The sequence below is a fragment of the Carcharhinus amblyrhynchos genome, chromosome 18, assembly GCF_965287045.1.
Source record: "Carcharhinus amblyrhynchos chromosome 18, sCarAmb.v2.hapA, whole genome shotgun sequence".
NCBI lineage: Eukaryota > Metazoa > Chordata > Chondrichthyes > Carcharhiniformes > Carcharhinidae > Carcharhinus > Carcharhinus amblyrhynchos.
This window is the reverse complement of record NC_137341.1, coordinates 33,776,784-33,802,396: the sequence shown is the minus strand read 5'-3', so window position 1 is coordinate 33,802,396 and position 25,613 is coordinate 33,776,784. Positions and strand designations below refer to the sequence as shown.

The 25,613-nt window shown below is 40.2% G+C and overlaps 1 protein-coding gene across 2 annotated transcripts in view; it reads left to right on the top strand.

Annotated features, from left to right (window-relative positions):
* The window catches only part of adcy9b (adenylate cyclase 9b), a 134,990-nt gene extending 110,376 nt beyond the window's left edge, over window positions 1-24,614 (top strand). The window contains exons 6-10 of one of the 2 annotated variants that reach the window (XM_080206736.1): window positions 6,235-6,440; window positions 10,448-10,607; window positions 11,040-11,188; window positions 13,068-13,106; window positions 18,173-24,614. In XM_080206736.1, coding sequence (XP_080062862.1) covers window positions 6,235-6,440; window positions 10,448-10,607; window positions 11,040-11,188; window positions 13,068-13,106; window positions 18,173-19,328 — 1,710 coding nt within the window. In that variant the 3' untranslated portion in view covers window positions 19,329-24,614. Of the gene's footprint in view, window positions 1-6,234; window positions 6,441-10,447; window positions 10,608-11,039; window positions 11,189-13,067; window positions 13,107-18,169 lie in introns of both variants that reach the window. The other variant, XM_080206735.1, reaches the window with a different exon arrangement.
* The last annotated feature ends 999 nt before the right edge of the window (window positions 24,615-25,613 follow it).

The following is a 25,613-nucleotide window of genomic DNA, read 5'->3' as shown; positions in this document are numbered from 1 at the left end:
TGCCCCTCTCTCTCTCTCTCTCTCTTTCTCCCCTTTGCCCCTCCCTCTCTCTCTCTCCCCCCTTCGCCCCTCTCCCCCCCCCCTTTTTCCCCCTCGCCCCTCTCTCTCTTCCTCCCCCTCGCCCTCTGTCTCCCCCTCGCCCTGCAGTTGGTTTGCAATAGTAATAGTTCTTCCTCCTTAATGGGCAAGAAGTGGTAGGGAGAAGGGTAAATATGCCTTGCATCATATTATCCAAAGGTCATTTCATCATAGGATAATATTTTATATTAGAAGAAGCACAACGCTCCATTGGAAGATTCCAGTGGATCTTCGTTTGCCTAAATATTTAGATTCTATTGTCAACCTTCAGTCTTGCCCAAACCTCTAACCTCAGAGCATCCTATTGGCTTATTGTAAAAACTGGATCCAGACTTAGCCAAATTTGAGATTTGGCTGGCTCTGTTTGTATGGATAGTTCTGCAGATGCTAATTTGAGTGGCAATGATGGTGTGACATTACTGCATTGCAGGGAAATGCTACCTAAAGGTGATGAATTGGTCACCAGTGTTTGGGGTCAATTAAAAGTTCCAAAGTCACCCCAAATAATAGTGGTGGGCAACCTGCAGACTTGGACTTGGGGGCGGGGGGGGCCATATTTGGCCGGACCAGCTGGGTTCTAAGTGCTGCCCACACAACATTTTGTTGACTGTTGTCTTGTGCATGGTTGTCATATTCCACTGATTTCCATCGGCGTTTTCTCCTACTGGTGTGATTGAAGTGATAAATGTATAAAGCAAATGAAGTGAGTTGCATGCTGGTTTGCACACATTTACTGAGAGTGTAAATATTTCCTTTGTTTTTGACATTTAAAGTTGATAGTTTTATTATGTAAATGATTAAGCATTTTCTATAACTCATTATGAAATATTTGTCATGTGTTAAATGTTCTTAATCTTATTCATGGGCTCATGATTGGTGAACAAGCATGATTTCAATGTTACAGCCCACTGAAATGAAGAAAGACACTCCTGCAGCTCATTCACTAACCTAGGTTGCCCATCACAGATTAAAAGAACTATTTTCGTACTCTGTCTACTCATGATTTCAAGCATTCAGGTTCTTGGATATTTCCAGCATCCCATGTGGTTCAGTATTGAGCTTCACTCACCTGGTGTCTTAAAAGTTTTCTCCTGTGGCTGTAAATGTCAACCATTGTGATGCAAATCCCATCAGACATGGGAATTTCCAAAGACTGGGAGCAGCTTTTAAATACAAGAACATGTCATCATTAGGTATTGCTCTGTTGACTGAGCTTGCATGGAAACCTAGAAGCCAGTTACATTTTTTGTTCTTTCCCCAGAGTACAATATGGTTACTTATGTAGCAAAAACATTTTCTTATATAGCCCAGTTCTTAAAATCCATTTTGATAGTTTCCATTAACTTTCAAACTCTTAACTCTGGTAATTGTGCAGTTTGTGTTAAATGAATGTTTGAGGCTGAAAATTCTGTTTAATCACAAAAATGGATAAGCTACAACTTCCAACAGTTCATCCTTGTTAATTTGGTCCAGCAAAGGTGCTGATCTCTATCGTCATAAGAACATAAGAAATAGGAGCAGGAGTAGGCCATCTAGCCCCTCGAGCCTGCCCCGCCATTCAATAAGATCATGGCTGATCTGTTGTGGCTCAGTTCCACATTCCCGCCCTCTCCCCATAACCCTTAATCCCCTTGCCTATCAAAAACCTATCAACCCGCGTCTTAAAAATATTGAGCGAGGCAACCTCCGCCACTTCAACGGGCAGAGAATTCCAGAGATTCACCATCCTTTGAGTGAAGAAGTTCCTCCTCCTATAAGGCTGCTGTTTCCTATTAGTGAATCTTGAATCTTAAGAGATTCTGGCTCTGTTTGCATTCCTGTCAGGCAGCTAAAACTATTGGCATTGAATCATCAATTAATCAAATAAACTGAGACTAGGGCTATTGACTTCATTCAGATAAACTAAAACTGCAAAAACAAGTAATGCATCACAAAGCTACAAAGAGAACAGTTTCTCCCAGCCTGTGGCTACACAGACATTCTCGTTATGTGTCTCCAAACTGGATTTGACTTGGAAGGGGCTGAACACTTAACTGTTGAAATGGTAAATTTCTGATGGCTAGTTTTTAACCTCTCAATTCTGCTGAGCACTTACGATGTAGATTTTTCATTTGGCACTTTGTGCTGGCTTTGTTGGAAGATAGTGCATTGAAATAAAGTTTACAGCACAAATCCAGCCTGTTTTACCCAGTGCACGTTTGTCCCAATGCTTTCTGATCCACCTTAGTTTGCTCCAACAGTGCTTGACTCCAAACACAAGCATTGTTGGAGTAAAAACAGAAAATGCTGGAAATACTTAGAAGGCCTGGTAACATCTGTGGAGATAAAAGTAGAGTTCATGTTTCAGGTCTGTGACCTTTCATCAGAATAGCACATGTTCCTGTGCAGTGTCTCCTTACAGGCCAGTAAGTAAAGCACAGCTTTGCAGCATGGCTGTTTGCTTATTCCTTTTAAGAAATTCTCATTACTCTTGAGTCTCTGTTTCATGCATGTCAAGAAGTCAGGTGAGCTGTTCACACTGCTGAACTTAAACTAGTTGTAGGTGAGCAACTTGGCGAAACTTGTTATTCATGCTCTCCCTTATGGGAAAACACACTGCCTTTTTTTGCCCCCTTCAAACTGATCAAAATCAAGCAATGGATGCACTTCTGCACTCAAGCATTTCAAACTGCATAACCTAGGTCTAATTTGCTGTCCACTGTGCAGTCAATCATGTCAATTCGTAATAGCATAGTTTATCTTCCATGCTCCTATCTCACTGTCCAGTTAAAATCTAAAATAAGTGACCTATCTGCATATTCCAGTAGAATTTTCAGTTCATGCAAGGAAATAAATTAATGATGATGGGACAGATCAGTTTCTGATGCATCAGTGCTGTAAGTCTCGTAAACAGCAACACTGAGAATATAAATGGTAACTGACTAAGCTATTAGTTTCTGAAATCCAATAGCCTTGGTGATAGCTTAGTAACAGTGTTCTGATTTTGTGAATTTGATGCTGTGTATTATCTTTTATCTGATTCTCTGGCATTCCAGTATACTTACTATTGCATTTTTGACTTGCACAACTTGTGCTGCTGCTTCTGTCACTGTTGTGTATTGTGGGAGAATGAGCATGCTGCCCCCTACTGACTGACAACTGCACAAAAAAGTAGTTGGCTTGTGTTTGTGTAGCAGTTGACCACATTTCTCAAACATCTCCATATGCTTCATTACAATGAGCTACTTTGAAATATAGTTGCTTATATAAATAAATTGTGCTTTAGATTTAAAAACGTTTCTGTAGTTTTAAAGTACAACCGGTTGTTTTTATTACTGTACTGTAAGAAAAAAGGTTGTGTGCATAGTCATGAGTTTGGAGACATTACTGTCAGTCATGGACTTGTGTGAGATTTGATCAACCTGCAACTGCACAAATGCATGTTTCTCCTCATTTATCTCACTTACTAAACTATTTGCTAAATGAGTGTAACCAAGATTCTCCATTTCTACTTCAAAATTCCAATGGGTGCAGTATTTTAAACTTTTATTTATTAGTGCCATAAGCAGGCTTACATTAGCACTGCAATGAAGTTATTGTGAAAATCCCCATGTCCCTAGTCACCACACTCCGGTGCCTGTTTGGGTACACTGAGGGAGAATTTAGTATGGCCAATTCACCTAACCAACATGCCTTTCAGACTGAGGGGGGAAACCGGAGCACCCAGAAGAAACCCTCGCAAACACAGGGCGAACGTGCAGACTCCACACAGTGACCCAAATCAGGAATCAAACCCAGGTGCTGTGAGGCAGCTGTGTCAGCAGCACTGTCCCACCATGCTGCCCACCTTTTGTTTTAAAATCTATAAGATAAGGATCTCTCGGAATTGGGCATAATGACATTTATAATCAATTCTTATTGACTTACTACCGATGCTACATGACTGGTCTTTAAATCTCCTGATTTCTGTCTGGATTCGATCACCTGAAGTTACACAACCTGAACCATCTAATATCCTGGACAACATTTATCCTTTAACCGGTACCACGTGTTACATGGTCATTTATCACTTTTGATGTTTATGCGAGCTTGCTGTGCACAAAATGTGCAAACATTTACATAACGCTGCATATTGAGATTCATTTAATGTGTTCATTTAATGGGTTTTTATTTTCTAATAGTTTCTCAAGTTATTTGTATCCAGTTGATCTGTCTGTGCTCCTATGATCTTTAACTTTCTGTACTCTTATCAACTCCCTGCATAGCAACCAAAGTAATTAAATTACACTTGACCATTTAGTTGCTTTTGGCCAGGCATACATTGACAACCAATATTCTACATTAACAAAGAGTGTTCACAGATTGCTGTGACAAAATCTCTCCTGACTCTTCTGTTTGTAGAACTGTCATCATGTGTCATCACCTGGACACTTCAGATGAAATTCAGAATTGCCCTTCACAAAACAAATGCTTACGGGGTGGCACAGTGGTTAGTACTGCTGCTTCACAGTACCAAGGACCTGGGTTCAATTCCCGGCTTGGGTCCACTGAATGTGTGGAGTTTGCACATTCTCCCCATGTATGCGTGGGTTTCCTCCCATAATTCAAAGATGTGCGTGTTAGGTGGATTGCCATGCTAAATTGCTCCTTAGTGTCAGTGGGACTAGCTAGGGGAAATGCATGGGGCTGTGGAGGTAGGGCCTGGATGGGATTGTGTCGGTGCAGACTTGATGGGCTGAATGGCCTCTTTGGCACTGTAGGATTCTATGATTCTTACTGCATGAAGTGTGCTGTGGGAAATGAGACTCATTTATTAGTAACCCAAAACAGTTTTCCTTGAGTGTTTGCTTTTATATTTGTTCTTGGAATGTGAACATTGCTGGTAAGGCCAGCATTTATTGTCTGTTTCTTAGTGTCCTTAAAAAGGTGGTAGTAACTACCTTCTTGAGCCCCTGCTGTCCATGTGATATAAGTACATCCATAATGCTGCTAGGGAGTGAGTTCAAGGATAGGAACGACAATTCCAAGTCCGGATGGTTTGTGACTTGGAAGGGGACTTAAAAGATTGATGTTCCCACCTGTCTGCTGACCTTGTTTCTCTATATTATAGAGGAACTCACCAAGGTTCTTTAGACAGCACACTCCAAACCGAAAATAACTATCATTTTGAAGGACCATGGCAGCAGATAACCTGGAACACCTAGAGGTCCTCAACCATCCTGATTGGGAAATATATTGCTGTTCTTTCACTGTTGCTGGGTCAAAATCCCAGAACTCCCTCTTTAACAGCGCTGTGGGTGTACCTTCACTTCAGGGACTGCAGTGGTTCAAGAAGACAGCTTACCACCACCACCTTGAGGGCAACTAGTAATGGGCAATAAATGCTGGCCTAGCCAGTGATGCCAAATCTTGTAAGTGCATACAGAAAAGGTTTGGGATTTGGAGGGTGCTGTCAGAGGAACTGTGGCAAGTTACTGCAGTGTGTTTTGTACGTCTACACACTGTTGTCACTGAGCACTGGTGGTGGAAGGAATGAATATTAAGGTAGTGAATGAGGTTGCTTTGTCTTGAATGGTGTCAAACGTCTGTGCTTTCAACAAATGCCACACAAATCTTCCTTACAGCTGCATCTAGCTCTTTTTAATGATTTCAACATTTTGAATCTTAGTACCTGTTGCTCATTCCAGTTACCTGGACTCTAACAGTTTTCTTTTGACATTTGTACATCTTAGTCAGCCTTTGTATTATGATCTCCACTCTCTGTGCAGAAATATGAAACTTGTCACTCCAGTTTTCCAGTAAGGATGCAGCAGCTCAGTTTTAACAGAAATGTTTGTAAATCATATAGAAATGAGCAGGAATGAAGAGAACCGATCAAAACCCTATGAAGGGAAAGAATAGGACAATACATGGATATAACAAAAATGGGAGCCAGACATCTGAAATACAATGGAATTGGTATTTGTAGGACAATATTTCATTGAAGTTGGATGCAAGAGACTGGTAATACTGTTGCTTGCTTGAACCAATTTCTCTACATCAAACATTTTATACGTGGATTTGCATCTGTAAAGATCATGCTGTTCCCATCTGTTCTGCTTTATATGTTTGTGATGCCCTGGTACTTGATCTTGTTGAACACAGACAGTTTTTTATTTTTGTTTCTTTCCCCAATAGGTTGTGAACAATGCATCAGAGAAGACGTTTGCGAGTGCCACATTCAGTTCACTCCTTGATGTCTTTCTCTCCACCATAGTCTTCCTCTTTCTCTCCATCACATGTTTCATGAAGCAGGGACTGTGTACATCACCTTCGCATGCCTCTGTTGTGGTTTTTGTCCTTGCGATCCTGCTTCAAGTGCTTTCCTTGGTTATCTCCATCAGGTGAGGCAAGCATGCTGTGTGTAGATGGCTGTGTGCATTGGGGGTCCATGCTCCATGGGAAAGGGTTGGCAGAATTTCAACACCCTCCATAAACCACTGTGTAAATGTCTCAGTGCATCCACTCTGTAGTTCTTCATCGGGTGCTTCCCACAGGTTGCTTAGCTTTAAGTGTGGGCAAAGCTTTGTTTTATAAAAAAGATAATTGGAAAAAAAAAACACAAATCAGGGAGGCTTGTGTTACCATGTTGTTAATGCAGCATTGAATTTTGTATAACAGCTTAATGGTGTTGAATCTTCATGTTTTTAAAATGCAAAATGTGTAATTAGGATTTGGGCTTTGGGTTAGATTTGTTTTATTTAACTGCAACATCTAATCAGATGTTTGAATTGCCATGTGATTATTGTGAGTTAATGATGCAGAGTACAAGTTTGGGCAGTTGCTTTGGTTTTTACAAGTTGCATAAGTACAGTTTTGGAGCAGTAGTTGGCTAGTTGACCCTTTGCTTGCTCTGCCATTAAATAAGATCTTGGCTGATTATAGTTTAACCTCAACTTCACATCCCAGCCTACCCTGATGACTTTTCTTATCAAGAATCTATCTACCTCTTCCTTAAAAAAATTCAAAGATTCTGTCTCCACAACCTTTTGAGAAAGAGTACCAAAGACACATGACCCACGGAGAAACTTCCTCGTTTCTGCCTTAACCAATGACCCCCAGTTTTAGATTCTGCCACAAGAGGAAACATCCTTTCCACATCCACTCTATCAAGTCTCCTCAGGATCTTGTGTTTCAATCTAGTCACCCCTTAATCTTCTAAACAAGTCTTGCCTGTCTAGCTTTCTTCATAAGATAATCCACCTATTCTAGGTGTTAGCCTAGTAAATCCTCTTTCAGATGCTTCCAATGCATTTACATCCTTCCTCAAATAAGGAGACCAATACTGTGTACAGTATTCCAGATGTAGTCTGTGTAACTGAAATATAACTGAAGTATAACCTCCCTAATTTTGTGTTCAGTTCCCCTCATAATAAACAATAACATTCTGTTAGCTTTCCTAATTACTTGCTGTACTTGCATACTAGCCATTTGCAATTCATGTGCTAGGATATCCAGATCCCTTTCCACCTCAGAGCATTGCAATCATTCACCATTTAGATAATGTGCTTTTTTATTCTTCCTGCCAAAATGAACACACTCACATTTTCCCACATTAAATTCCATTTGCCTGACCTTTATCCACTCACCTAACCCATCTATATACTTTAGTAGCCTGTCCTCCTCAACTTCCTACCCATCTGCATCATCAGCAAATTTAGCAATCATACTTTTGGTCCCTTCATCCAAGTCATTTATATAAATTGTAAAAGGTTGAGGCTCTAGCACTAATCACTGTGGCACACCACTCATTATGTCTTGCCAACTAGAAAATAATCCATTAATGCTCACACTACCATTATTTAGCCAATCTTCTATCCATGTCAATGTTCTCCCACGTCATGAGCTTTTATTTTCCGCAATAATCTTCTGATGTGCCACCTTATCAAATGCCTTCTGAAAATCTAAGTACAGAACATGCACTAACCTTTGTCCACAGCACGTGTTACTTCAAAGAAGTCCAATAAATTGGTTAAACATAATTTCCTTCTCTTGAAACAGTGTTTACTCTCCTCGTTGGCCTGGCATTTACCTCAGAGCCATGTTCTAATATCTTTAATAGCTTCCAACATTTGCCCTTTGGTAGATGTTAAGCTAACTGGCCTATAGTTTCTTGTTTTCTTTCTTTCTTACCTGTTCAAATAAAGGAATTACGTTCACCATTTTCCAATCTAGCGGAATCTTCCCTGAATCAAGGGAATTTTGGAAAACTTAAACCAATGCATCAGCCATCTCGGCCATTGTTTTAAGACACTAGGATCAAATATGTCAGGACCTGGGAGCTTGCAAATCCACTGTTCCAACAATTTGCTACTTCACCAGTGATTTGTAATTTTCTTGAGCTCCTCCCTTCCAATTCCTGACTTGTAGCTATATTTGGGATGTTACTCGTACCTTCTGTGAGACTGACACAAATTAAGGTTGAATTCATCTGACATCCTTATTTTCCATTATTAATCCCAAGACTCACTTTCTGTAGGATCAATGCTCACTTTGTTAACTCTCTTTTTAAAATATCTGTAGAAACTCTTTATCTGTTTATATTTCTAGCTAGCTCTTTTCTTGTACTCTAATTTTTTCCTTCTTATTACTCTTATTGTCATTTTTTTACTGTTTTTATATTCACCCCAATCTTCTGACCTGTCACCCATCTTTGTTCAATTATGTTGTTTTTTTTAAATGTTTATGTTAACCACATGATGGGACCTCCCCTTGGACTTATTTCCCTCGTTGGAATATAGCCGTTCTCTGTGATCTGAAATGTCAGTGTTTAAAAATATTAGTTTTTTTCCTCAATGTAAAATTCAATCAGGTTGAGTGGTTTGGGGCAAAGGGGTGGGGGGTGACTTGCCTTAGCTAACCTGCTGTTTCAGCATTGAAATATCTGATCTCAGCAAAAGGAGTAGAGTGATACGGTTGGCCTCAGACCATGTTAGTGCAGTGGTATCTCAGTATGGATTGGAGTACCAACCTGGATTTTGAAATCCTCTAGCAGGTATTATAGTGGACCTGTTTGATTAAGGTTAGGAAGTCCGTGAAGAAATAATCTAAATCAGAAATGTTACCCGCAAGAAAGTACCCGATCCATACTTGGGTGGTTCTTTTGGTGATTATATTTTGTTATGTTTTAATGATGGGGCCTTTTTTATTAAAAATACAAAAAATTTCAACAGCATCTCTTTTCCTCCCTGCCACATTCCAGCACTTTTCTCATTGTCATATTTGAACGTGCTTTCCCCACAAATTTGCTTTGAGAGGATACTGGTGCACTTTGCATGGGTGAGAAAACTTCTGTGTCCTCACTGTTACCCGACCAGTAGTCTCAAGCACTCTTAATGCATGCACAAGAAAGAGACAAGCTCTCAGCAACTTTTCAGATGTTGGACTTGTTTAATAATTGAAAGATGTTGCACTTCCTGTGGGTGCTTTGGATATTTGCGGCTTCCTCACCTAGCTCTCTGATTGTAGAGAATAGAAGGTAGTAATGGATTGTAATATGTTAAAAACTTTTAAAATTGTCACAGTCATTCTCAATTTTATTCTCCAGGTCCCATGCTGCCACCAGCAATGTAGCTTGCCATCTCGCCATAAGAAATAATACTCCAGCCAGCCCCTGCAAAATGCATTCAGGCCTCTTCAGCTGACACCTTTTCCCCGTCCTCAACCCTCCCAAAAATTTAGACTTAAGGTGGTGACATGAAACGTAATTTGTAGCTTGGGTGTTAAAGATCTGGAATTTGTGCTATACAGCACAAATTTATGCAATTTTCTTAAATTTTACAGGCTGTCCCAGTTCTGTCTGAATAGCCTGTGCAATAACATTGAATTGCAAAGCAGAAGCTCCATTTCAATGCAGATGGTTGAGCCGTGCTTTCTTTCCAAATAACTGCCCAGTTCTGATTATTTTAGTTTCATGGTCAGCTCAGCTTCTTTGAGAAAACTGTTTACAGCTCCATCTCCTGGAAATAACTAGTATTGCACACATGCAGCAATGTGCAATCAACTGCTAAAAGCACAACAGATCAGGCAGCATTTGCGGAGAGAGCCAGACAGAGTAACACATTGGATGCTTGATATTTCATTTTTTGTGTATTTTTTGAACTTTGTTTGTGCTAGAATACAGAATAACAAAGTGCAGGCACTGGCATTCAGAGTCCAATACAAATGCACAGTTCATACTTGGTCCTCTTTAGTCAACAGAATCAAGATTATTTTTTACATTGCAATTCTGTATCCTCAGTTTAGATGTAAAGGCTGTGGGTATTTGCAAGAAGTATATGAACATCATTTGAAATTACTGCTTTAATGTATTACCCATATATTCTAACCCCAGCTCACTGTTCCATTGTAGAATGGCGTTTTATTTGGATGAGGTGATGCCATGTACCAAAAGACTAATGAGGGCAATCTCAGGTTGGCTGCCTCGTCATTTTTTCGGAGCCATTCTCATCTCTCTCCCTGCTGTTGCTGTGTTCTCCCAGTTCACATGTGAATTTAAAACAAATATCAATGTGAGTATCCTTGGATCATAATGGGGAAGATCCACAAAACAAGTGGTGAATCGATTTTGACTAAATTTTCCTTAACTCTGTTGAATTAATTGTTGCTTTGGGTTATTTAAATGGAATGCACACTCTGAAAGGATGGTTGAAGATTCAATAGTAAGTTCCTAGAGGGAAGTATTTGCAAGGCGATGGGGATGGTGGGATTAATTGGTAGCTTTTTCAGAGAACAAATGGCTTCCTTCTCTGCTGTGTGTTATTCTATTATCCTATCACTGTTATATTCTGATTGTAATATGGCCTTTCAAGTGAAGACATCTTGCTATATTGTTTCAAACAAAACAATATGGTAATATGCCAGACATCTTTGCCTACCAAAAGCACCTTGCTCAGTGCTGAATTAACCGAAATGCACCTTTTTACTTGTGGCTCTTTCTGCAGGTTACCATGTTCTTCTGTTGTGCAATGATCATCACTTTCATTCACTACTGTAACTTCTGCCAGTTGAGCTCCTGGATGAGATTCTCCTTGGCCACTATAGTAGGCGTGTTGCTTCTCATCCTGCTGTATGTGACGCTATGTCCTTCCACGTGAGTATCAAATCCTTTTCACTTCATTTGATATGGGGTTGGATTCCTTTGCAGATATTACATTCACCTCTGGTATTATGACCTCTCTTTGGTGAGGACTTTATATAAAAAAGAGTTTGATACAATGAGTTTGAAGCACCAGCGAGTCAGCTGTGAGATTTCAGGTTTGGGTTTACATCAATTCTGCACTACCAGAAGGGAATGCATTACAGAGGACCGTGTCCCACTGGTTGGTTTCAGAGATGTGGGATCAGTTCAGCTGTTAACCTAAGGTGAGAAGACCTCTAACAATGGGGGAGGGAGGTAGTAAGGAGGTCTTCGTAAGGGACTGCTGGTCAATGTGGGGGGCAGGGGGAGACATGACTGAGATCTGTGACAACCATTTCTTGGTGCTGCAAACATTTCCTTCATAATCAAGATGAATAAACTCTTAGGATGGATAGTCTTGGATTCCAGCAGCAATGTTCTAGTTTGAAATCGGGTTGTAATCATTTGAATTTCCATGAGGAACTTCTATTTTTTAAGTGTACCATTATTCTCTGTCTTCTCTCACTCAAAAGAGCTGCCTTTGAGTATTGACCCTTTACCAAGACAGAAATTACTGAGGGCAAATAATGAACATTCTTGTGGAGGAATCTAGAGTGCAAGGGTACAGTTCCAGAATAAGGAATCTCCCATTTAAGGTGGAAATCAGGAGGATTTCTTCTGAGGTTCATTAATATTTGGAATCCCCTATTACAGAGAGCAGTGGAATGTGCGTCGTAATATATGTTGAAGGCTGAGTTAGATTTCTGACCAACCAAATGGAGCCAAGGGGGACAGGCAGGAAAGTGGATTTGAGACCACAATCAGATTTGCCATCGAGTGGCACAGCAAAGGTTAAGGGGCCAACTCCTACTTTTTAATGTTCTATGTAAGTTAATCAAATATCCAAATTGCAATAATATGTAAGTAACCAGTAGAAAAAGAACAAAAGATCTCTCAATTCTATGAGCTAAAAAAATTCTCAACTTTCACTATCTTCCTTCCTTGGGCAAGCCAAAAAGAACATGTTAAATTGTGTAGTTTTAGTGGGGGTAAAATCACGAAACCCATTGGTCAAGGAATTTTCACCATGTAGGCTTTCATTTTGATCTGGAGCTGGAAATTTCAGTTGGAAATTGCACCTGGGCCTCTACTGACTCCCAGCTGACATTTGCAGCTGGGCCAAACCAAGCTGTTTAAGATCTTGATTTTGAACATTGATGCTGCAGCCCAGATAAGGCAAATGATCATTTACATGGTTGCTAGTCATTTATGTCTTGGTAATAGACCGTACAATGATTGTTTGAGCACGAACTGCAGTTACATTGTGTAAAGCAAGAGCAATATATTTTACATCATGTAAATAACAGAAAAAAGAGGAGTTTTCAAAGAGGGAGTTAAAGTGCTTGTCTTTTTAGTAGTGCAAGTCAATCATAGGAGGTAGGGTAGAGAAAAGATACTATAAATATCTGGAAATAGGTTTAGCTGGGAAATATATTTTGGAGGGTATAGATCAAAATGACTAATACCATATAAAGGAGATTTTGTGTTACAGCGATGGGTGTAACTGAAGTAAAACAGCACTTCGCTAAACATCAGCACCCATATTTCTTGCCTATTAGCAGTGTTACATAATGGATATAAGCAATGTTACACGTGACTGTCCCAAACTGTCAATCAGAGACATTAACAGGATAATTATAACTTGTGGACAAAGGAATGATGAACCTGTATAAACTGCATTTTAGTTGAAGAAATTAGATGTCTTGGGAAGCGCAAAGGAAGAAAATGGTGGATCTTGAATATGGATGACAAGACAACTGCTTGTAGACTTATTTTTGTTTTCTGTTTACAGCTTTCCTGATACTCAATCTGAACCTTCAGAATCATTTGGGTAAGATTTAAGATTCATTATTGTGTCTCTTAAGATAGGTTGTGGAAAGTCTGTAGCAAATAATTTAACCATGGAACCATAGAACACTACAGCATAGAAACAGGCCCTTTGGCCCTTCTTGGCTGTGCGGAACCATTTTTCTGCCTCGTCCCACTGACCTGCACCTGGACCATATCCCTCCACACCCCTCTCATCCATGTACCTGTTTTTCTTAAATGTTAAAAGAGAGCCCACATTCACTACTTCATCTGGCAGCTGATTCCACACTCCCCACACTCTGAAGAAGACCCCCCCTAATATTCCCTTTAAACTTTTCCCCTTCACCCATAGCCCATGTCCTCTAGTATTTTTCTCCCTCAGCCTCAGTGGAAAAAGCCTGCTTGCATTCACTCTATTCACTGGAGAGTAGAAGAATGAGGGGAGATTTGATAGAGGTGTATAAAATAATGATGAGTATAGATAAAGTCCTAACCTATTCAACCTTTCTCTGTGACTCAGTTTCTCAAGTCCCGGCAACATCCTTGTAGACCTTCTCTGTACTCTTTCAACCTTATTAATATCCTTCCTGTAATTAGGTGACCAAAAGGCTATGTTCTATGTACCTGTGATGCCACTTTTAGGGAATTATGTATCTGTATTCCCAAATCCCTCTGTTCTACTACACTCTTCAGTGTCCTACCTTTAACCGTGTATGTTCTATCTTGGTTTGTCCTTCCAAACTGCAGTACCTCACACTTGTCTGCATTAAACTCCACGTGCCATTTTTCTAGTTGATCCAAATCCCTCTGCAAGCTGTGAAAACCTTCCTCACTGTCCACTGCACCTCCAATCTTTGTATCATCAGCAAATTTGCTGATCCAATTTACCACATTATCATCCAGATCATTGATATAGATGACAAACAACAATGAACCCAGCATTGATCCCTGTGGAATGCCACTAATCACAGGCCTCCACTCAGAGAAGCAATCCTCCACTACGACTCGCTGGCTTCTTCCATTGAGCCAATGTCTAATCCAGTTTACTACCTCACCATGTATACCTAGCAACTGAACCTTCCTAACTAACCTCCCATGCAGGACCTTGTCAAAGGCCTTACTGAAGTCCATGTAGACAACATCCACTGCCTTCCCTTCATCCACTTTCCTGGTAACCGCCTTGAAAAACTCTTAATAGATTGGTTAACCATGACCTACTACGCACAAAGCCATGTTGACTCTCCCTAATAAGTCCCTGTCTATCTAAGTATTTGTAGATCCTATCTCTTACTTAAATTACTTCTTCCAGTAATTTACCTACTACTGACGTTAAGCTTACTGGCCTATAATTTTCCGGATTACTTTTTGAGCCTTTCTTAAACAACGGAACAACATGAGCTATCCGGCACCTCACCCATGGATGCCAACATTTTAAATATATGTGCCAGGTCCCCTGCAATTTCAAGACTAGTCTCCTTCAAGGTCCGAGGGAATATCCTGTCTGGTTCTGGGGATTTATCTACTCTGATTTGCCTCATGACAGCAAGCACCTCCTCCCTTTTAATCTGTATAGGTTCCATGACCTCCCTACTTGTTTGCCTTATTTCCATAGACTCCATGCCAGTTTCCTTAGTGAATACGGATGCAAAAATCCATTTAATATCTCCCCCATTTCTTTTGGTTCCATACAAAGCCAACCACTCTGATCTTCAAGAGGACCAATCTTATCCCTTACTATCCTTTTGCTCTTAATATACCTGTAGAAGTTCTTATGATGATCCTTCATCTTGACTGCCAAAGCAACCTCATGTCTTTTAGCCCTCCTGATTTCCTCCTTAAGTAGTTTTTTTGCACTTCTTATACTCCTCAAGCATCTTATTTATTCCCTGTTGCCTATACATGTCATACATCTCTCTCTTCTTCTTTATCAGATGTGCAATATCCCTTGAGAACCAAGGTTCCTTATTCTTATTTACTTTGCAGTTAATCCTGACAGGAACATACAAACTCTGCACTCTCAAAATTTCTCTTTTGAAGGCCTCCCACTTACCAGTCACGTCCTTGCCAGAGAACAGCCTGTCCCAATCCATGCTGCTTAGATCATTTCTCATTTCTTCAAATTTGGCCTTTTCCCAGTTCAGAACCTCAACCTGAGGACCAGATCTATCTTTATCCATGATCAAGTTGAAACTAATGGCGTTATGATCACTGGAACCAAAGTGTTCCCCCTACACACACTTTCGTCACTACCTAAAAGAAGCCCCTACACACACTTTCGTCACTTGCCCTAACTCATTTCCTAATAGGAGATCTAATATTGCATCCTCTCTAGTTGGTACCTCTATATATTAATTCAGAAAATTTTCTTGAACACATTTTACAAACTCCACCCCGTCGAGACCTTTAACAGTATGGGAGTCCCAATCTCTATGTGGAAAATTAAAATCCCCTACTATCTCAACTTTGTTTCCAGCAGTCGGCTGCTACCGTTCTGCAGATTTCTTCCTCCAATTCTCACTGACTTTTGGTTCTCTATAATACAATCCCATACCTTGTTTCTCAGCTCCACCCATATGGTCTTGGTAGACAAGCCCTCTGATTTGTCCTGCCTGAGCACTGCTGCAACATTTTCCCTGACTAGCAATGTCTGAAACATTGGAGCCCAGGAACATTGAGCTGCCAGTCCTGCCCCTCCTGTAGCCAAGTTTCACTAATGGCTATAATGTCATAATTCCATGTGTCAAGCTATGCCCTCAACTTGTCTGCCTTCCCCACAATACTCCTGGCATTGAAATAGGCACACCTCAGAAGATTATTACCACCACACACAATCCTTCTATTTGTGGTTTTGCATGAACTATCATCGCTTATTTTCACCCCCACTTCACTGTCTGCTCTGGCACTCTGGTTCCCACCCCCCTGCAAATCTAGTTGAAACCATCCCCAAAAAAAACTAGCAAACCTCCCTGCAACTATATTGGTCCCCTTGTAGTTCATCTCTCTCGTACAGGTCCCACCTACCCCAGAAGAGGTCCCAATGATCTAGAAATCTGAAACCCTGCCCCCTACACCACTTCCTCAGCCACATGTTCATCTGCCTAAGCATCCTACTCTTACCTTCACTGGCACTTTAACAATTAATGCTTTCTCAAAACATCTTGGTCAGTTTGGGATTACCGGTTGGTTTTTATCTTTTGCATTCCTTGAGCTGCGAAAGGGAGTTTCATTCGAAAAAAATGACATTTCCAACAGTACTTTGAATAATGCACTTCACAGAATACTGCATTACCTCAGTACTGCACTGAATTAATAGCCTAGATTGTGTGGGAGTGTAGCATTGTCTGAAGTGTCATTGCAATAAAACTAAGGCCTTGAGGTTAATTACCAGGGGCAAAATTTTAAAGTAATTGGCAAAGAAGATTGATGTGAATTGAGAATTTATTTTTGTCCAGAAGGTGGTGGGGCATGTAACCCACTGCATGAATAGCAGAAACCCTTTTTGCATTTAAAAACTACTTAGGTATAGAGTTGAAGTGTAGTAACCTAGAAGGCTACAGACCAAGAGCTGGGAAATGGGATCAGGTTTGGTAGCTGTTTGGACAAAATCAGACACAATGGGCCAACTGATTGTTAAAGATCCCACTGCAGTATTTCAGGAAGTTCTCTTGGTGTCCTGTCCAAATTCATCACTCAACCAATATCATTAGGACAGTTTATATAGACATCGATCTAATTTTCTGTTCAGCAATGTTGTGTGCAAAATTGATTGCCACATTTGCCTATGCAGCACTGACTATACTTCAGAAGCTATTCATTGGCTGTAAAATGCTTTTGAGAACCAAAGACATAAAAGTGTTTTGTTTCTTATTCACTGGGACTTCAGGGCCTTGAGTTACCTTGGCTATGTGATACTATGTATTTTTAAAAGCAGGCCTATAAGTACAGGGCATACATATCCTCTGACTCTGCTGGTCTGAACAAGGTGATGTAGCTTATCATGGTACAAAGCGGGTGGAAAAATGGCAGATGGAGTTCATTCCAGAGAAGTGTGAACTGGTGCATTTTGAGAGGACAAGCAAAGTAAAGGAATACTCAATAAATGGGTGATTATTGAGAGGGGCAGAGAGTGAAGAACCTTGGAGTGCATGTCCACAAGTCCCTGAAGATAGTAGGGGAGGTATATAGGTAGCAACAAAGGCACATGGAATGCTTTCCTTTATTTCAAGAGGTGTATATTAAAAAAGTAAGGGAACTGTATAAAAGATTGGTTAGATCACAGCTAGAGTTTTGCACATAGTTCTGGTCGGCACAATACAGGAAGAACATAATTGCTGGAGAGAGTACAGAAGAGGTTTACAAGAATGTTGCCAGAACTGAACAATTACAGATATGAGGAAAGATGTGGTAGGCTAAGGTTGTTTTTCTTAGAAAAGAGCAGGATATGGGGTAACTTGATTGAGGTGTACAAAATTATAAGGGGCTTAAATGGAGCAGACGAGAATGACTTGTTTGCCCTAGTGGAATGATCAGTTACCAGGGAACAGAGATTTAAAGTGATTGGTAGGATTAAAGGGGATACTAGGTTAAACTTTTTCACCAAGAGTGGTAAGTGCCAAGCATTTGCTGTCTGGGAATGGTGGAGGGGGCAGGAGGTACCTGGATCTAGTCCTGATTTGCTGCAGCCTGCAAGGGTACTGACCAGCTACTGGAAGTTGGAACTAGAATGGGCAGCTTGTTACTTGAGCAGGCAGAGGCATTCTGGTCTCTTCCTGTGCCGTAGCTTTTCTATGATTCTAATGTCCTTACTCCCTTGAGAATCCTCTTGACTTTTTTTTCTAGAGAAGACATGCCAATTTACATAATTCCTTCAATTCCTTAATCATTCTGGCTATTTTCATCAGTTGTGTTTATCTAAAGTTATATATTGTGATGTATACAGGCTAGCATCAATGTATATTGTAGGCGAATCTTGGCGCTGAACATATTTTATATCGTAAAACATGCCATTTGTTTGTTGGCACTTGTCATAAAAAGCTGTTTTTTCTCTCTCTCCCTCTCTCTCCCCACCATCTCACCTCCCAAAAGCAGAGAAGTTGGATGCAATATCTCAATGTCAGGTGAAAGTTCAAAGAATCTGGAATTGATCAGACAGGAAGTGATTCTGGATATTGTCTTGTTGCTTCTGCTAGTCTGGTTCCTGAACCGGGAGTTTGAGGTTAGTTACCGTCTCAATTACCATGGCAACGTGGAGGCAGATCTTCATCGGCACAAGATACAGAGCATGAAGGACCAAGCAGACTGGCTCCTTCATAACATTATCCCAGCCCATGTGGCTGATCAGCTCAAGGTGACTCCCCATTACTCCAAAAACCACGAGGATGTTGGGGTTATTTTTGCCAGCATAGTTAATTTCAGTGAGTTTTATGAGGAGAACTATGAAGGGGGAAAGGAGTGCTACCGAGTATTGAATGAACTGATTGGTGATTTTGATGAATTATTGAGCAAACCCCAATACAACAGCAATATTGAAAAAATTAAAACCATTGGAGCTACTTACATGGCAGCTTCTGGGTTGAATCCATCACAAAGACGCGATAGCAACCATCCGCACAGTCACTTGCAGACGCTTTTTGAGTTTGCCAAAGAAATGATGAGGGTCGTGGATGAGTTCAACAAGGACATGCTATGGTTCAACTTTAAATTAAGGATTGGTTTCAACCATGGACCCCTCACTGCAGGTGTTATCGGCACTACAAAGCTACTGTATGACATATGGGGTGACACAGTCAACATTGCTAGTAGGATGGACACTACAGGAGTGGAATGTAGGATCCAGGTGAGTGAAGAGAGCTATCGAATATTGAGCGAAATGGGTTATGACTTTGATTACCGAGGGACGGTCAATGTTAAGGGCAAAGGCCAGATGAAAACATACCTGTACCCAAAAAGCACAAACAGTGGGATCATCCCATCACACCAGCACTCAGTGTCTCCAGACATCCGAGTGCAAGTGGACGGAAGTATTGGGCGTTCGCCCACAGATGAGCTTGCCAACCTTGTGCCTTCTCTGCCAATATCAGACAGATCTATTTGTTACTCAGATAACACTGATGCTAAAAACTCGCTTTCTGCATGTCAGAAGGTCAATAAAGAACAGGCCAAGGAAACAGATGGCAAAGTGAGTGACAAGGATCCAGAGGAAACAGATGAACTGACAAAGTTACAAATCTCTAGCCGCCTATGATGCATCTTTTCATACCACAAACCGGCCTCACTCGGTAGGAACCTGTTCACGTTGGTAGTCTGCGTGACAAGATGATTATTTCCGGTTTTTAATATTTTCGTTTTACATCCTGATTTCTGTGTGGATCACAGTAACACAGGATCCAACTCCATTGCAAATGTCTGTGCTGTTTGTGTGGATATTAAGTGCCTTTGGAAAAACTGAAGTATGTACTTCAGGTAATATGGAAGGAGGTAACAGAAAGCATGGCATAATTTAGAACCCTGGATAAAGTTGTGGTTATAACTTTCCTCCCCTTTCCATGTCACCTTTCCCACTAGAACCCAGTCTATTTTTTTTTTGTTTTCTCAGTGCAGTTTTGTTTTTTGTACTTTTTGTACCTGTCATTATTGTAATGTTTAATCTGGGCTTCTGAAAATAACCACTGAGAGTGGATGGTCAGTGAATGCCTGGATGCAGTGAAAGCCTATAGTGGACAAAGGGGTGTGGGAGTGGGAAGAACTTTGTCAAGAGCATTAAAAGCAAGCCCCAAGTAAGTTCAAAGGGTCTACTAATGTGCCACTTCAAACTTGAGGGCACAGCATCTGTCTTTCCTTGACTGTACCCACATCAAAAGCAGGCTTTGGACTGGGTTTCAGACACTCTTATGTCTTAGCCATGGTGTTTGGAAGGATATGATTCTTTCTAAACTTGGGTCAGTAGAACTCTTGAGCTCAGTGTTTGTTCAGATCTGTATATGATAAGTTTTGAGTGTTGAGCAGTCTTGTTCAGTATAGTGAGTGGTGTTGATGTAAATATTGACATTAGATCTAGGTTAGAGACCTTTTGCTTCTTCCCAAAACTAAATGTTCTCATTAAAAGACCCAGGGCACTCTGGATTCCTTTGAGATCTATTTTCAGTTCTTAAAATCAGTTTACAGTTAGTCCCATTTAAAATTGGAAGTGTGGAATGAGGCAGGGCCACTAGCCAAACCAGTGGAGATCCTTATTGATGGAGGTTTCTAGTCATGGGTCCATCTGACCATGAGCTCCCCAAGGACTAATCTTGTCCTGCAATAGTATTTTGCTGCAGTACCCAGTCATCCTCCAGCCTTCAGGAAAGGGAAGCAGTGGTCTAATCACTACAATAAAGGAGCATTTCTGCTGGGCCATGTGTGGAACGTTTCCAGAAGCAGTGGAATTGACCTGTCCCTCCTCATACCAGGCAATCCATGACGGGGGGTGGGGGGAAGGAAAGCCATGACACTTGGGGAGGAGTCATGATACTGGGGGGAAAGGGAACGAAAGCGACGACAGAGGTGGGGAGGAGGAAAAAAGCTGTGACGGAGGGTGGGGCAACAAAGATTTTATTTAAACTTTTTTTGAAGGGCTTGACTTAAATTTATAAAAGCAACAAATGACATTTATTTCATAGTGTAACCATTTCTAATATTAAAGGATAGTAAACATTCCATCATTACATATATTGTGCGTGTGGTGATGGGGCAATAATGGCACCTCCTCTATCCTCCCAGATTGAATAACAGTACAGTACTGAGGCAGTTTTCATACTAGTGCATTGGGTGTATTCAGCTACACTGAATTGTCTGCTTACCTTCTTCAAAAAATGTGTATATTGCTTAGCTTTGTATTACTATTGGTGTTAATAGAGGTTCCCCCCAACTCTCGTCTCACTCATTTCCAGCACAAACTATGTAGTTTTTAAAAAAATTTTAATCCTAATTTTTGAAACTCTTGGGTTAATTGTATTCAAAACTGCAATACAACAGCTGTTGATACTTTGTGATATTCTATCAGAAAATGTAAGCCCTTCTGGTGGTGTGATGGTCCTCGAGACTCCTTGATTGGAAAGTGTCAGCACATGCCACTTAAAAATCAGAGTCCTTCATTTGATCTTGTACATTCCATCAAGTCAAATATTGGATTCTGTTCCCCCACTCAGCACGCACACACTGGGTGAACTGTTGGAAAACTGCCCAATTGGAATTTACCCCTTAATATGACTGTGGCTGTCTTTCCTCTACGTTGGGATAGAATGGATAAATATTTTTAAAAATCCAAATTAAGGATGCAGTGTCAAATAATGTATGGATTAATATTAGATGTTTGTAAGAATGATAAACCAGTGTTGGATTTATGTTTTATTGAACAGTATTAAACTGAATACCCCAAAATCAATTTTATGGGGGTCTGTGGCATGATATTTTCAGGTTATCCCTCGGTTTAAGTAGGTAGGTCTAGTTTGGAATGAAGGTTCTGTGACAAGTTTTGAACACTCCTAGTGTGATCAGGAGTCCAGACCTCTCAGATTTGGAATGGAAAATCCAAAGTTCTTCCTTTATAGCAAAGCCTTGATTGTGGCAGCCCAGTGTTCAGCCGACAAAGAAACTTGTTCAGCATGGGTCAAGTCAGCAACTGCACATCAAGGCAGCATGATTGTGCAGCTGACATATCCCTTTGTAAGGTTCCAGGTATGTGACCTGATTTAATATCTCATCAGTGAGTGTAACACAATACAGAGTTAACCAGATTGGACACTGGAACAAATATCTAAGGATGAGAAGTATTCAGTCATTCTTTTTAACAGATTTGCATCTTTTGATTGCATGATCTGATAAAATACTTTTAAAAAAATTCACACAATGGCTAATTTCATTCACCTAAATCTGTCTTTGGCCCCATTCAGTCCAATATTCCCTCAGTAATTTACACCAAACCATTCTCAAACATCATTGTCCTTCAACCAAACAAATGCTCTGGACACACATGCTCTGATTTAATAAAGTGTACTCTCTCTGTGGGTCCTTGCTGACATTATTACACCAAATAAAATTATACAAAATATTGAGGGGCTTGGTCCCAATTTATCTGCAAATGATCATAACTGAAACATGTGTTGTCATTAGATTCTGATTTTAATATTCGTTGCTGGGATTTATATTAAAGATTGAACTGAGACATTAACTTCAACCACTGTGAACGAATTCTTGAGGCTGAAGGGATGTTCTTAAAATTGAGCCTGAGTGAGAAGTTGCTGACCTTTCATGTAGCTGCTGGGGTATCTGAATACCAGTCGCATATTAGATTCTAAGCTCCAAGAATTGTGCACTTTTTGCCCACAATTATCCCCTCCAAGTTCCAGTGTCAAATGACGCTGATTAACAGATCTTGTTCTTGTTGATAAAAGGAGCATATCTCATCCCATTTTTAATTGATACTCAAACCATTTGTTCCAAGCCTGGAAATAGTGGCCTGAGATTATCTTCTGCCCCAAATTGTTGGGATTTACATCAAGACAGATAGTTCCTGAACCACATCAGCATCTGAAAATATCAGTCCTTTACAGCAGAGTCTGAAAGGTCTGACAGAATCTGTAGGGAAACATAGTTTTCAATGAAAAAATTTGTTCTTTGTAATTTATCCCCTTCAGGTTTTGCACATGGTTTACAGTTAAATGTCCACTTAAGTTTTGACCATATTTTCTAGAGAGACACCAAATTTATATTACGTATCTTCCTTCCCCCATCCATCCAACACCCTTAGAGTGTTGGTTAGGCAGTGAGCATCCAGGCTTCTGCTAGAGATGGCGTCGTCAACACCCGAGATCCAATTAGCACAGCAGATCCAATGGAGCTTGGATTCCAACACCTGTTGCAGATTCCAGCAGATTGAATGCCATTTGGTATTTCCCAAGCAAACTTGTGAATATTAAGTTCAGCAAAATATGCTACAAAAATATTGTCACCCGTAAGGGGCTTCCCACTTTTGAAGTCAGGTAAAGTAGCAATAAGCAGTGAGCACACTCTTACCTATATTTTTCAGAATTGTCTTCCATAGCATACATGAAGAATTGGTTGAATTAAGTCTGAGCACCCCCTTCCCCCCACACCTCCAAAAAGGTGATAATGAACCTACAAGAACTTTTTGAAATGAAAGAAAGGCTGTTGGTTTTAATAATAGATGGAGCGTTATACTGTAGAGTCTACTGCATTTAAGTAAATACCTCTACCCTTATAAAGGATGTTGCCTACTTTATGCATTCATATGTGGGCACAACTGTAACAAGCTCTACTGAGTGCAAATTTTCCCCAAGCTGAACAATTGTCTCATTTTGATGCTGTTGAACATCCTAATTTGATATTGTTCCAGTCAGGGAGCGGAGGGACTCTCAACATCATCAGTTATGTGTGGGAGCCAGCTAAGCATCAACTAAATAGATTTAAGAGCCAATTTCTCCTACCTCACGATCAGATTTTCAGATTTCCAGGTTCCGTATGCTGAACTCTCTATTAACTCAAATCATCAGGATATAGCCCCATTCTTGCATGATACTTTTGTGCAGTTCTATTGATGCTAATTTACCAAATTACACAAGCCCATCATTCTGGAACTCCTTGGGTTTTTTAACCTGTTTTTGAGAGATGCTGTTCTTTGCTTTCTTCTCCTGTTCCACCTCTTCATCACTGAGCACTTCATTGATGTACAAAAAAAAGTCAGTTTAATTTTTATATATGCCTAATTGCTGTATGCTGAGATGTCCAGCACCATGAAAGACAAGTTGCGTTATGGTTAATGTAAGCAGGATTGGCAAGTGAGTTGAGTTTGAAGGTGGGTTGGTGATGTTGGGCAGCACATGCTTCTACCCTCGATAACAATTTCATAATTAATCCCATTTTACCTTGACATGTGAGTATCCCAAAGTTTGTGATGCAAGACACTGATTGGAGGCATTCTTGCTTTTTCCATTTCAGGCCAACAAATATATTAAATCACACTTTTCTATTTGAGAGTCTACCCAAAGAATGCTGTCACTCACTGACTTGAGTCATCCAGTGATGTTTGCTAAATTACAGAGCTATGGCCAATGCAAAGATGGATCTTGGAAGACTAAACCAGTCTAAGAACAGCTATTGAGACCTGTCAGCTGTTAGCATATAGCCCTAGCTTGTGGTAGTCATAAAGGAGCAGCTCTCTGAGCAACACTACATACAGTAATTCACTATGTGGCCTGCAGGGAATATGGGGTTTACACATTGTAGCAAGGGAGTGCTGCTCAGCAGTTGGTCTAATTTGTAAATAGTTTGCCTATGCTTTGACAGAAAATGTATATGAAATATTAAGCTATATGTATATAGATAAACAATATATTATGACTTATTACTACCAACCTGTAATCAATTGTATATTAAACATTTTACTGTGAATAACAGGACATGATTTCACTGTAAATGTTCACAGTACAATTTGCCAATTGGAGTACAGTATTCATAATAAAGTTTTACATGAGTTGTGCTGTGAGGCACAAGTATTTTAATACTGAAATGCTGGGAATTGCAAGCTAATCATACGGTAAGTTCAACTGTGTGTACACGTCTTTCTAAAAATACTGATACTTCTATCCACTCCAACCCATATGCTCGACAGCAAACACCCTGTTATTCAACAGCTTAAAGACAAATAAGAAATTACTTAACTCAAAGGGTCGTGAATCTGTTGAATTCTCTATCCGAGAGTGCAGTGGACACTGGAACACTAAGCAAATTTGAGGAGGAGATAGATAGGTTTTGAATTTATAGTAATGAAGCGTTATGGGGAGCAGGCAGGAAGGTGAGGATGAAGCCAAGATGAGATCAGCCATGACCATATTGAATGGCAGAGCAGACATGAGGGGCTGAATTGCCTACTCCTGTGCCTAACACTTGTATATTATACTGATACATTTATATATAAAAGTAATTTACTTTGTAATCAAAGCTTATTTTTGGCTATCTAGATGCACAGCAAATTTTGTTTTGCGTTGTATCAGAAATTGTATATGGAGCAATACTGCTTTCTCCCTGCACCTCCTGGAGTTTTCTTTATCTCCTGTCCCAGCCCCACTCCTCTGCAGTGGGTGTTATATTTTCCTGAAAAGTTGGGGGGGGGGATGTGGAGGCGGATAACCACATTTTTTTATGTACTGATAGCTCTCCCCTGATTGCTTTTACTTTAATTAGATTTGTGGATTCTATATTGGAATTAACCATTCTCACGGACAAAAAAAAATCTAAACTCAGCAGAACTGGAAGACACTGCATCCACAAATCACTGTTGAGAATGCTGTGAAAATTTGGGCTGAGATGTTAAAAACCATGTAATTGTTTGACAAAATGATGCTGCTTGCTTGTACAGAATTTTTCATTCCATTACAGGAGGATCAATTGTCAAATCAAAATTGTCCATTCATTTTTGCAGGTAGGCTTCACTTTTCTCATCACTATTTTTTCATATCCAAGAGCTTCACTG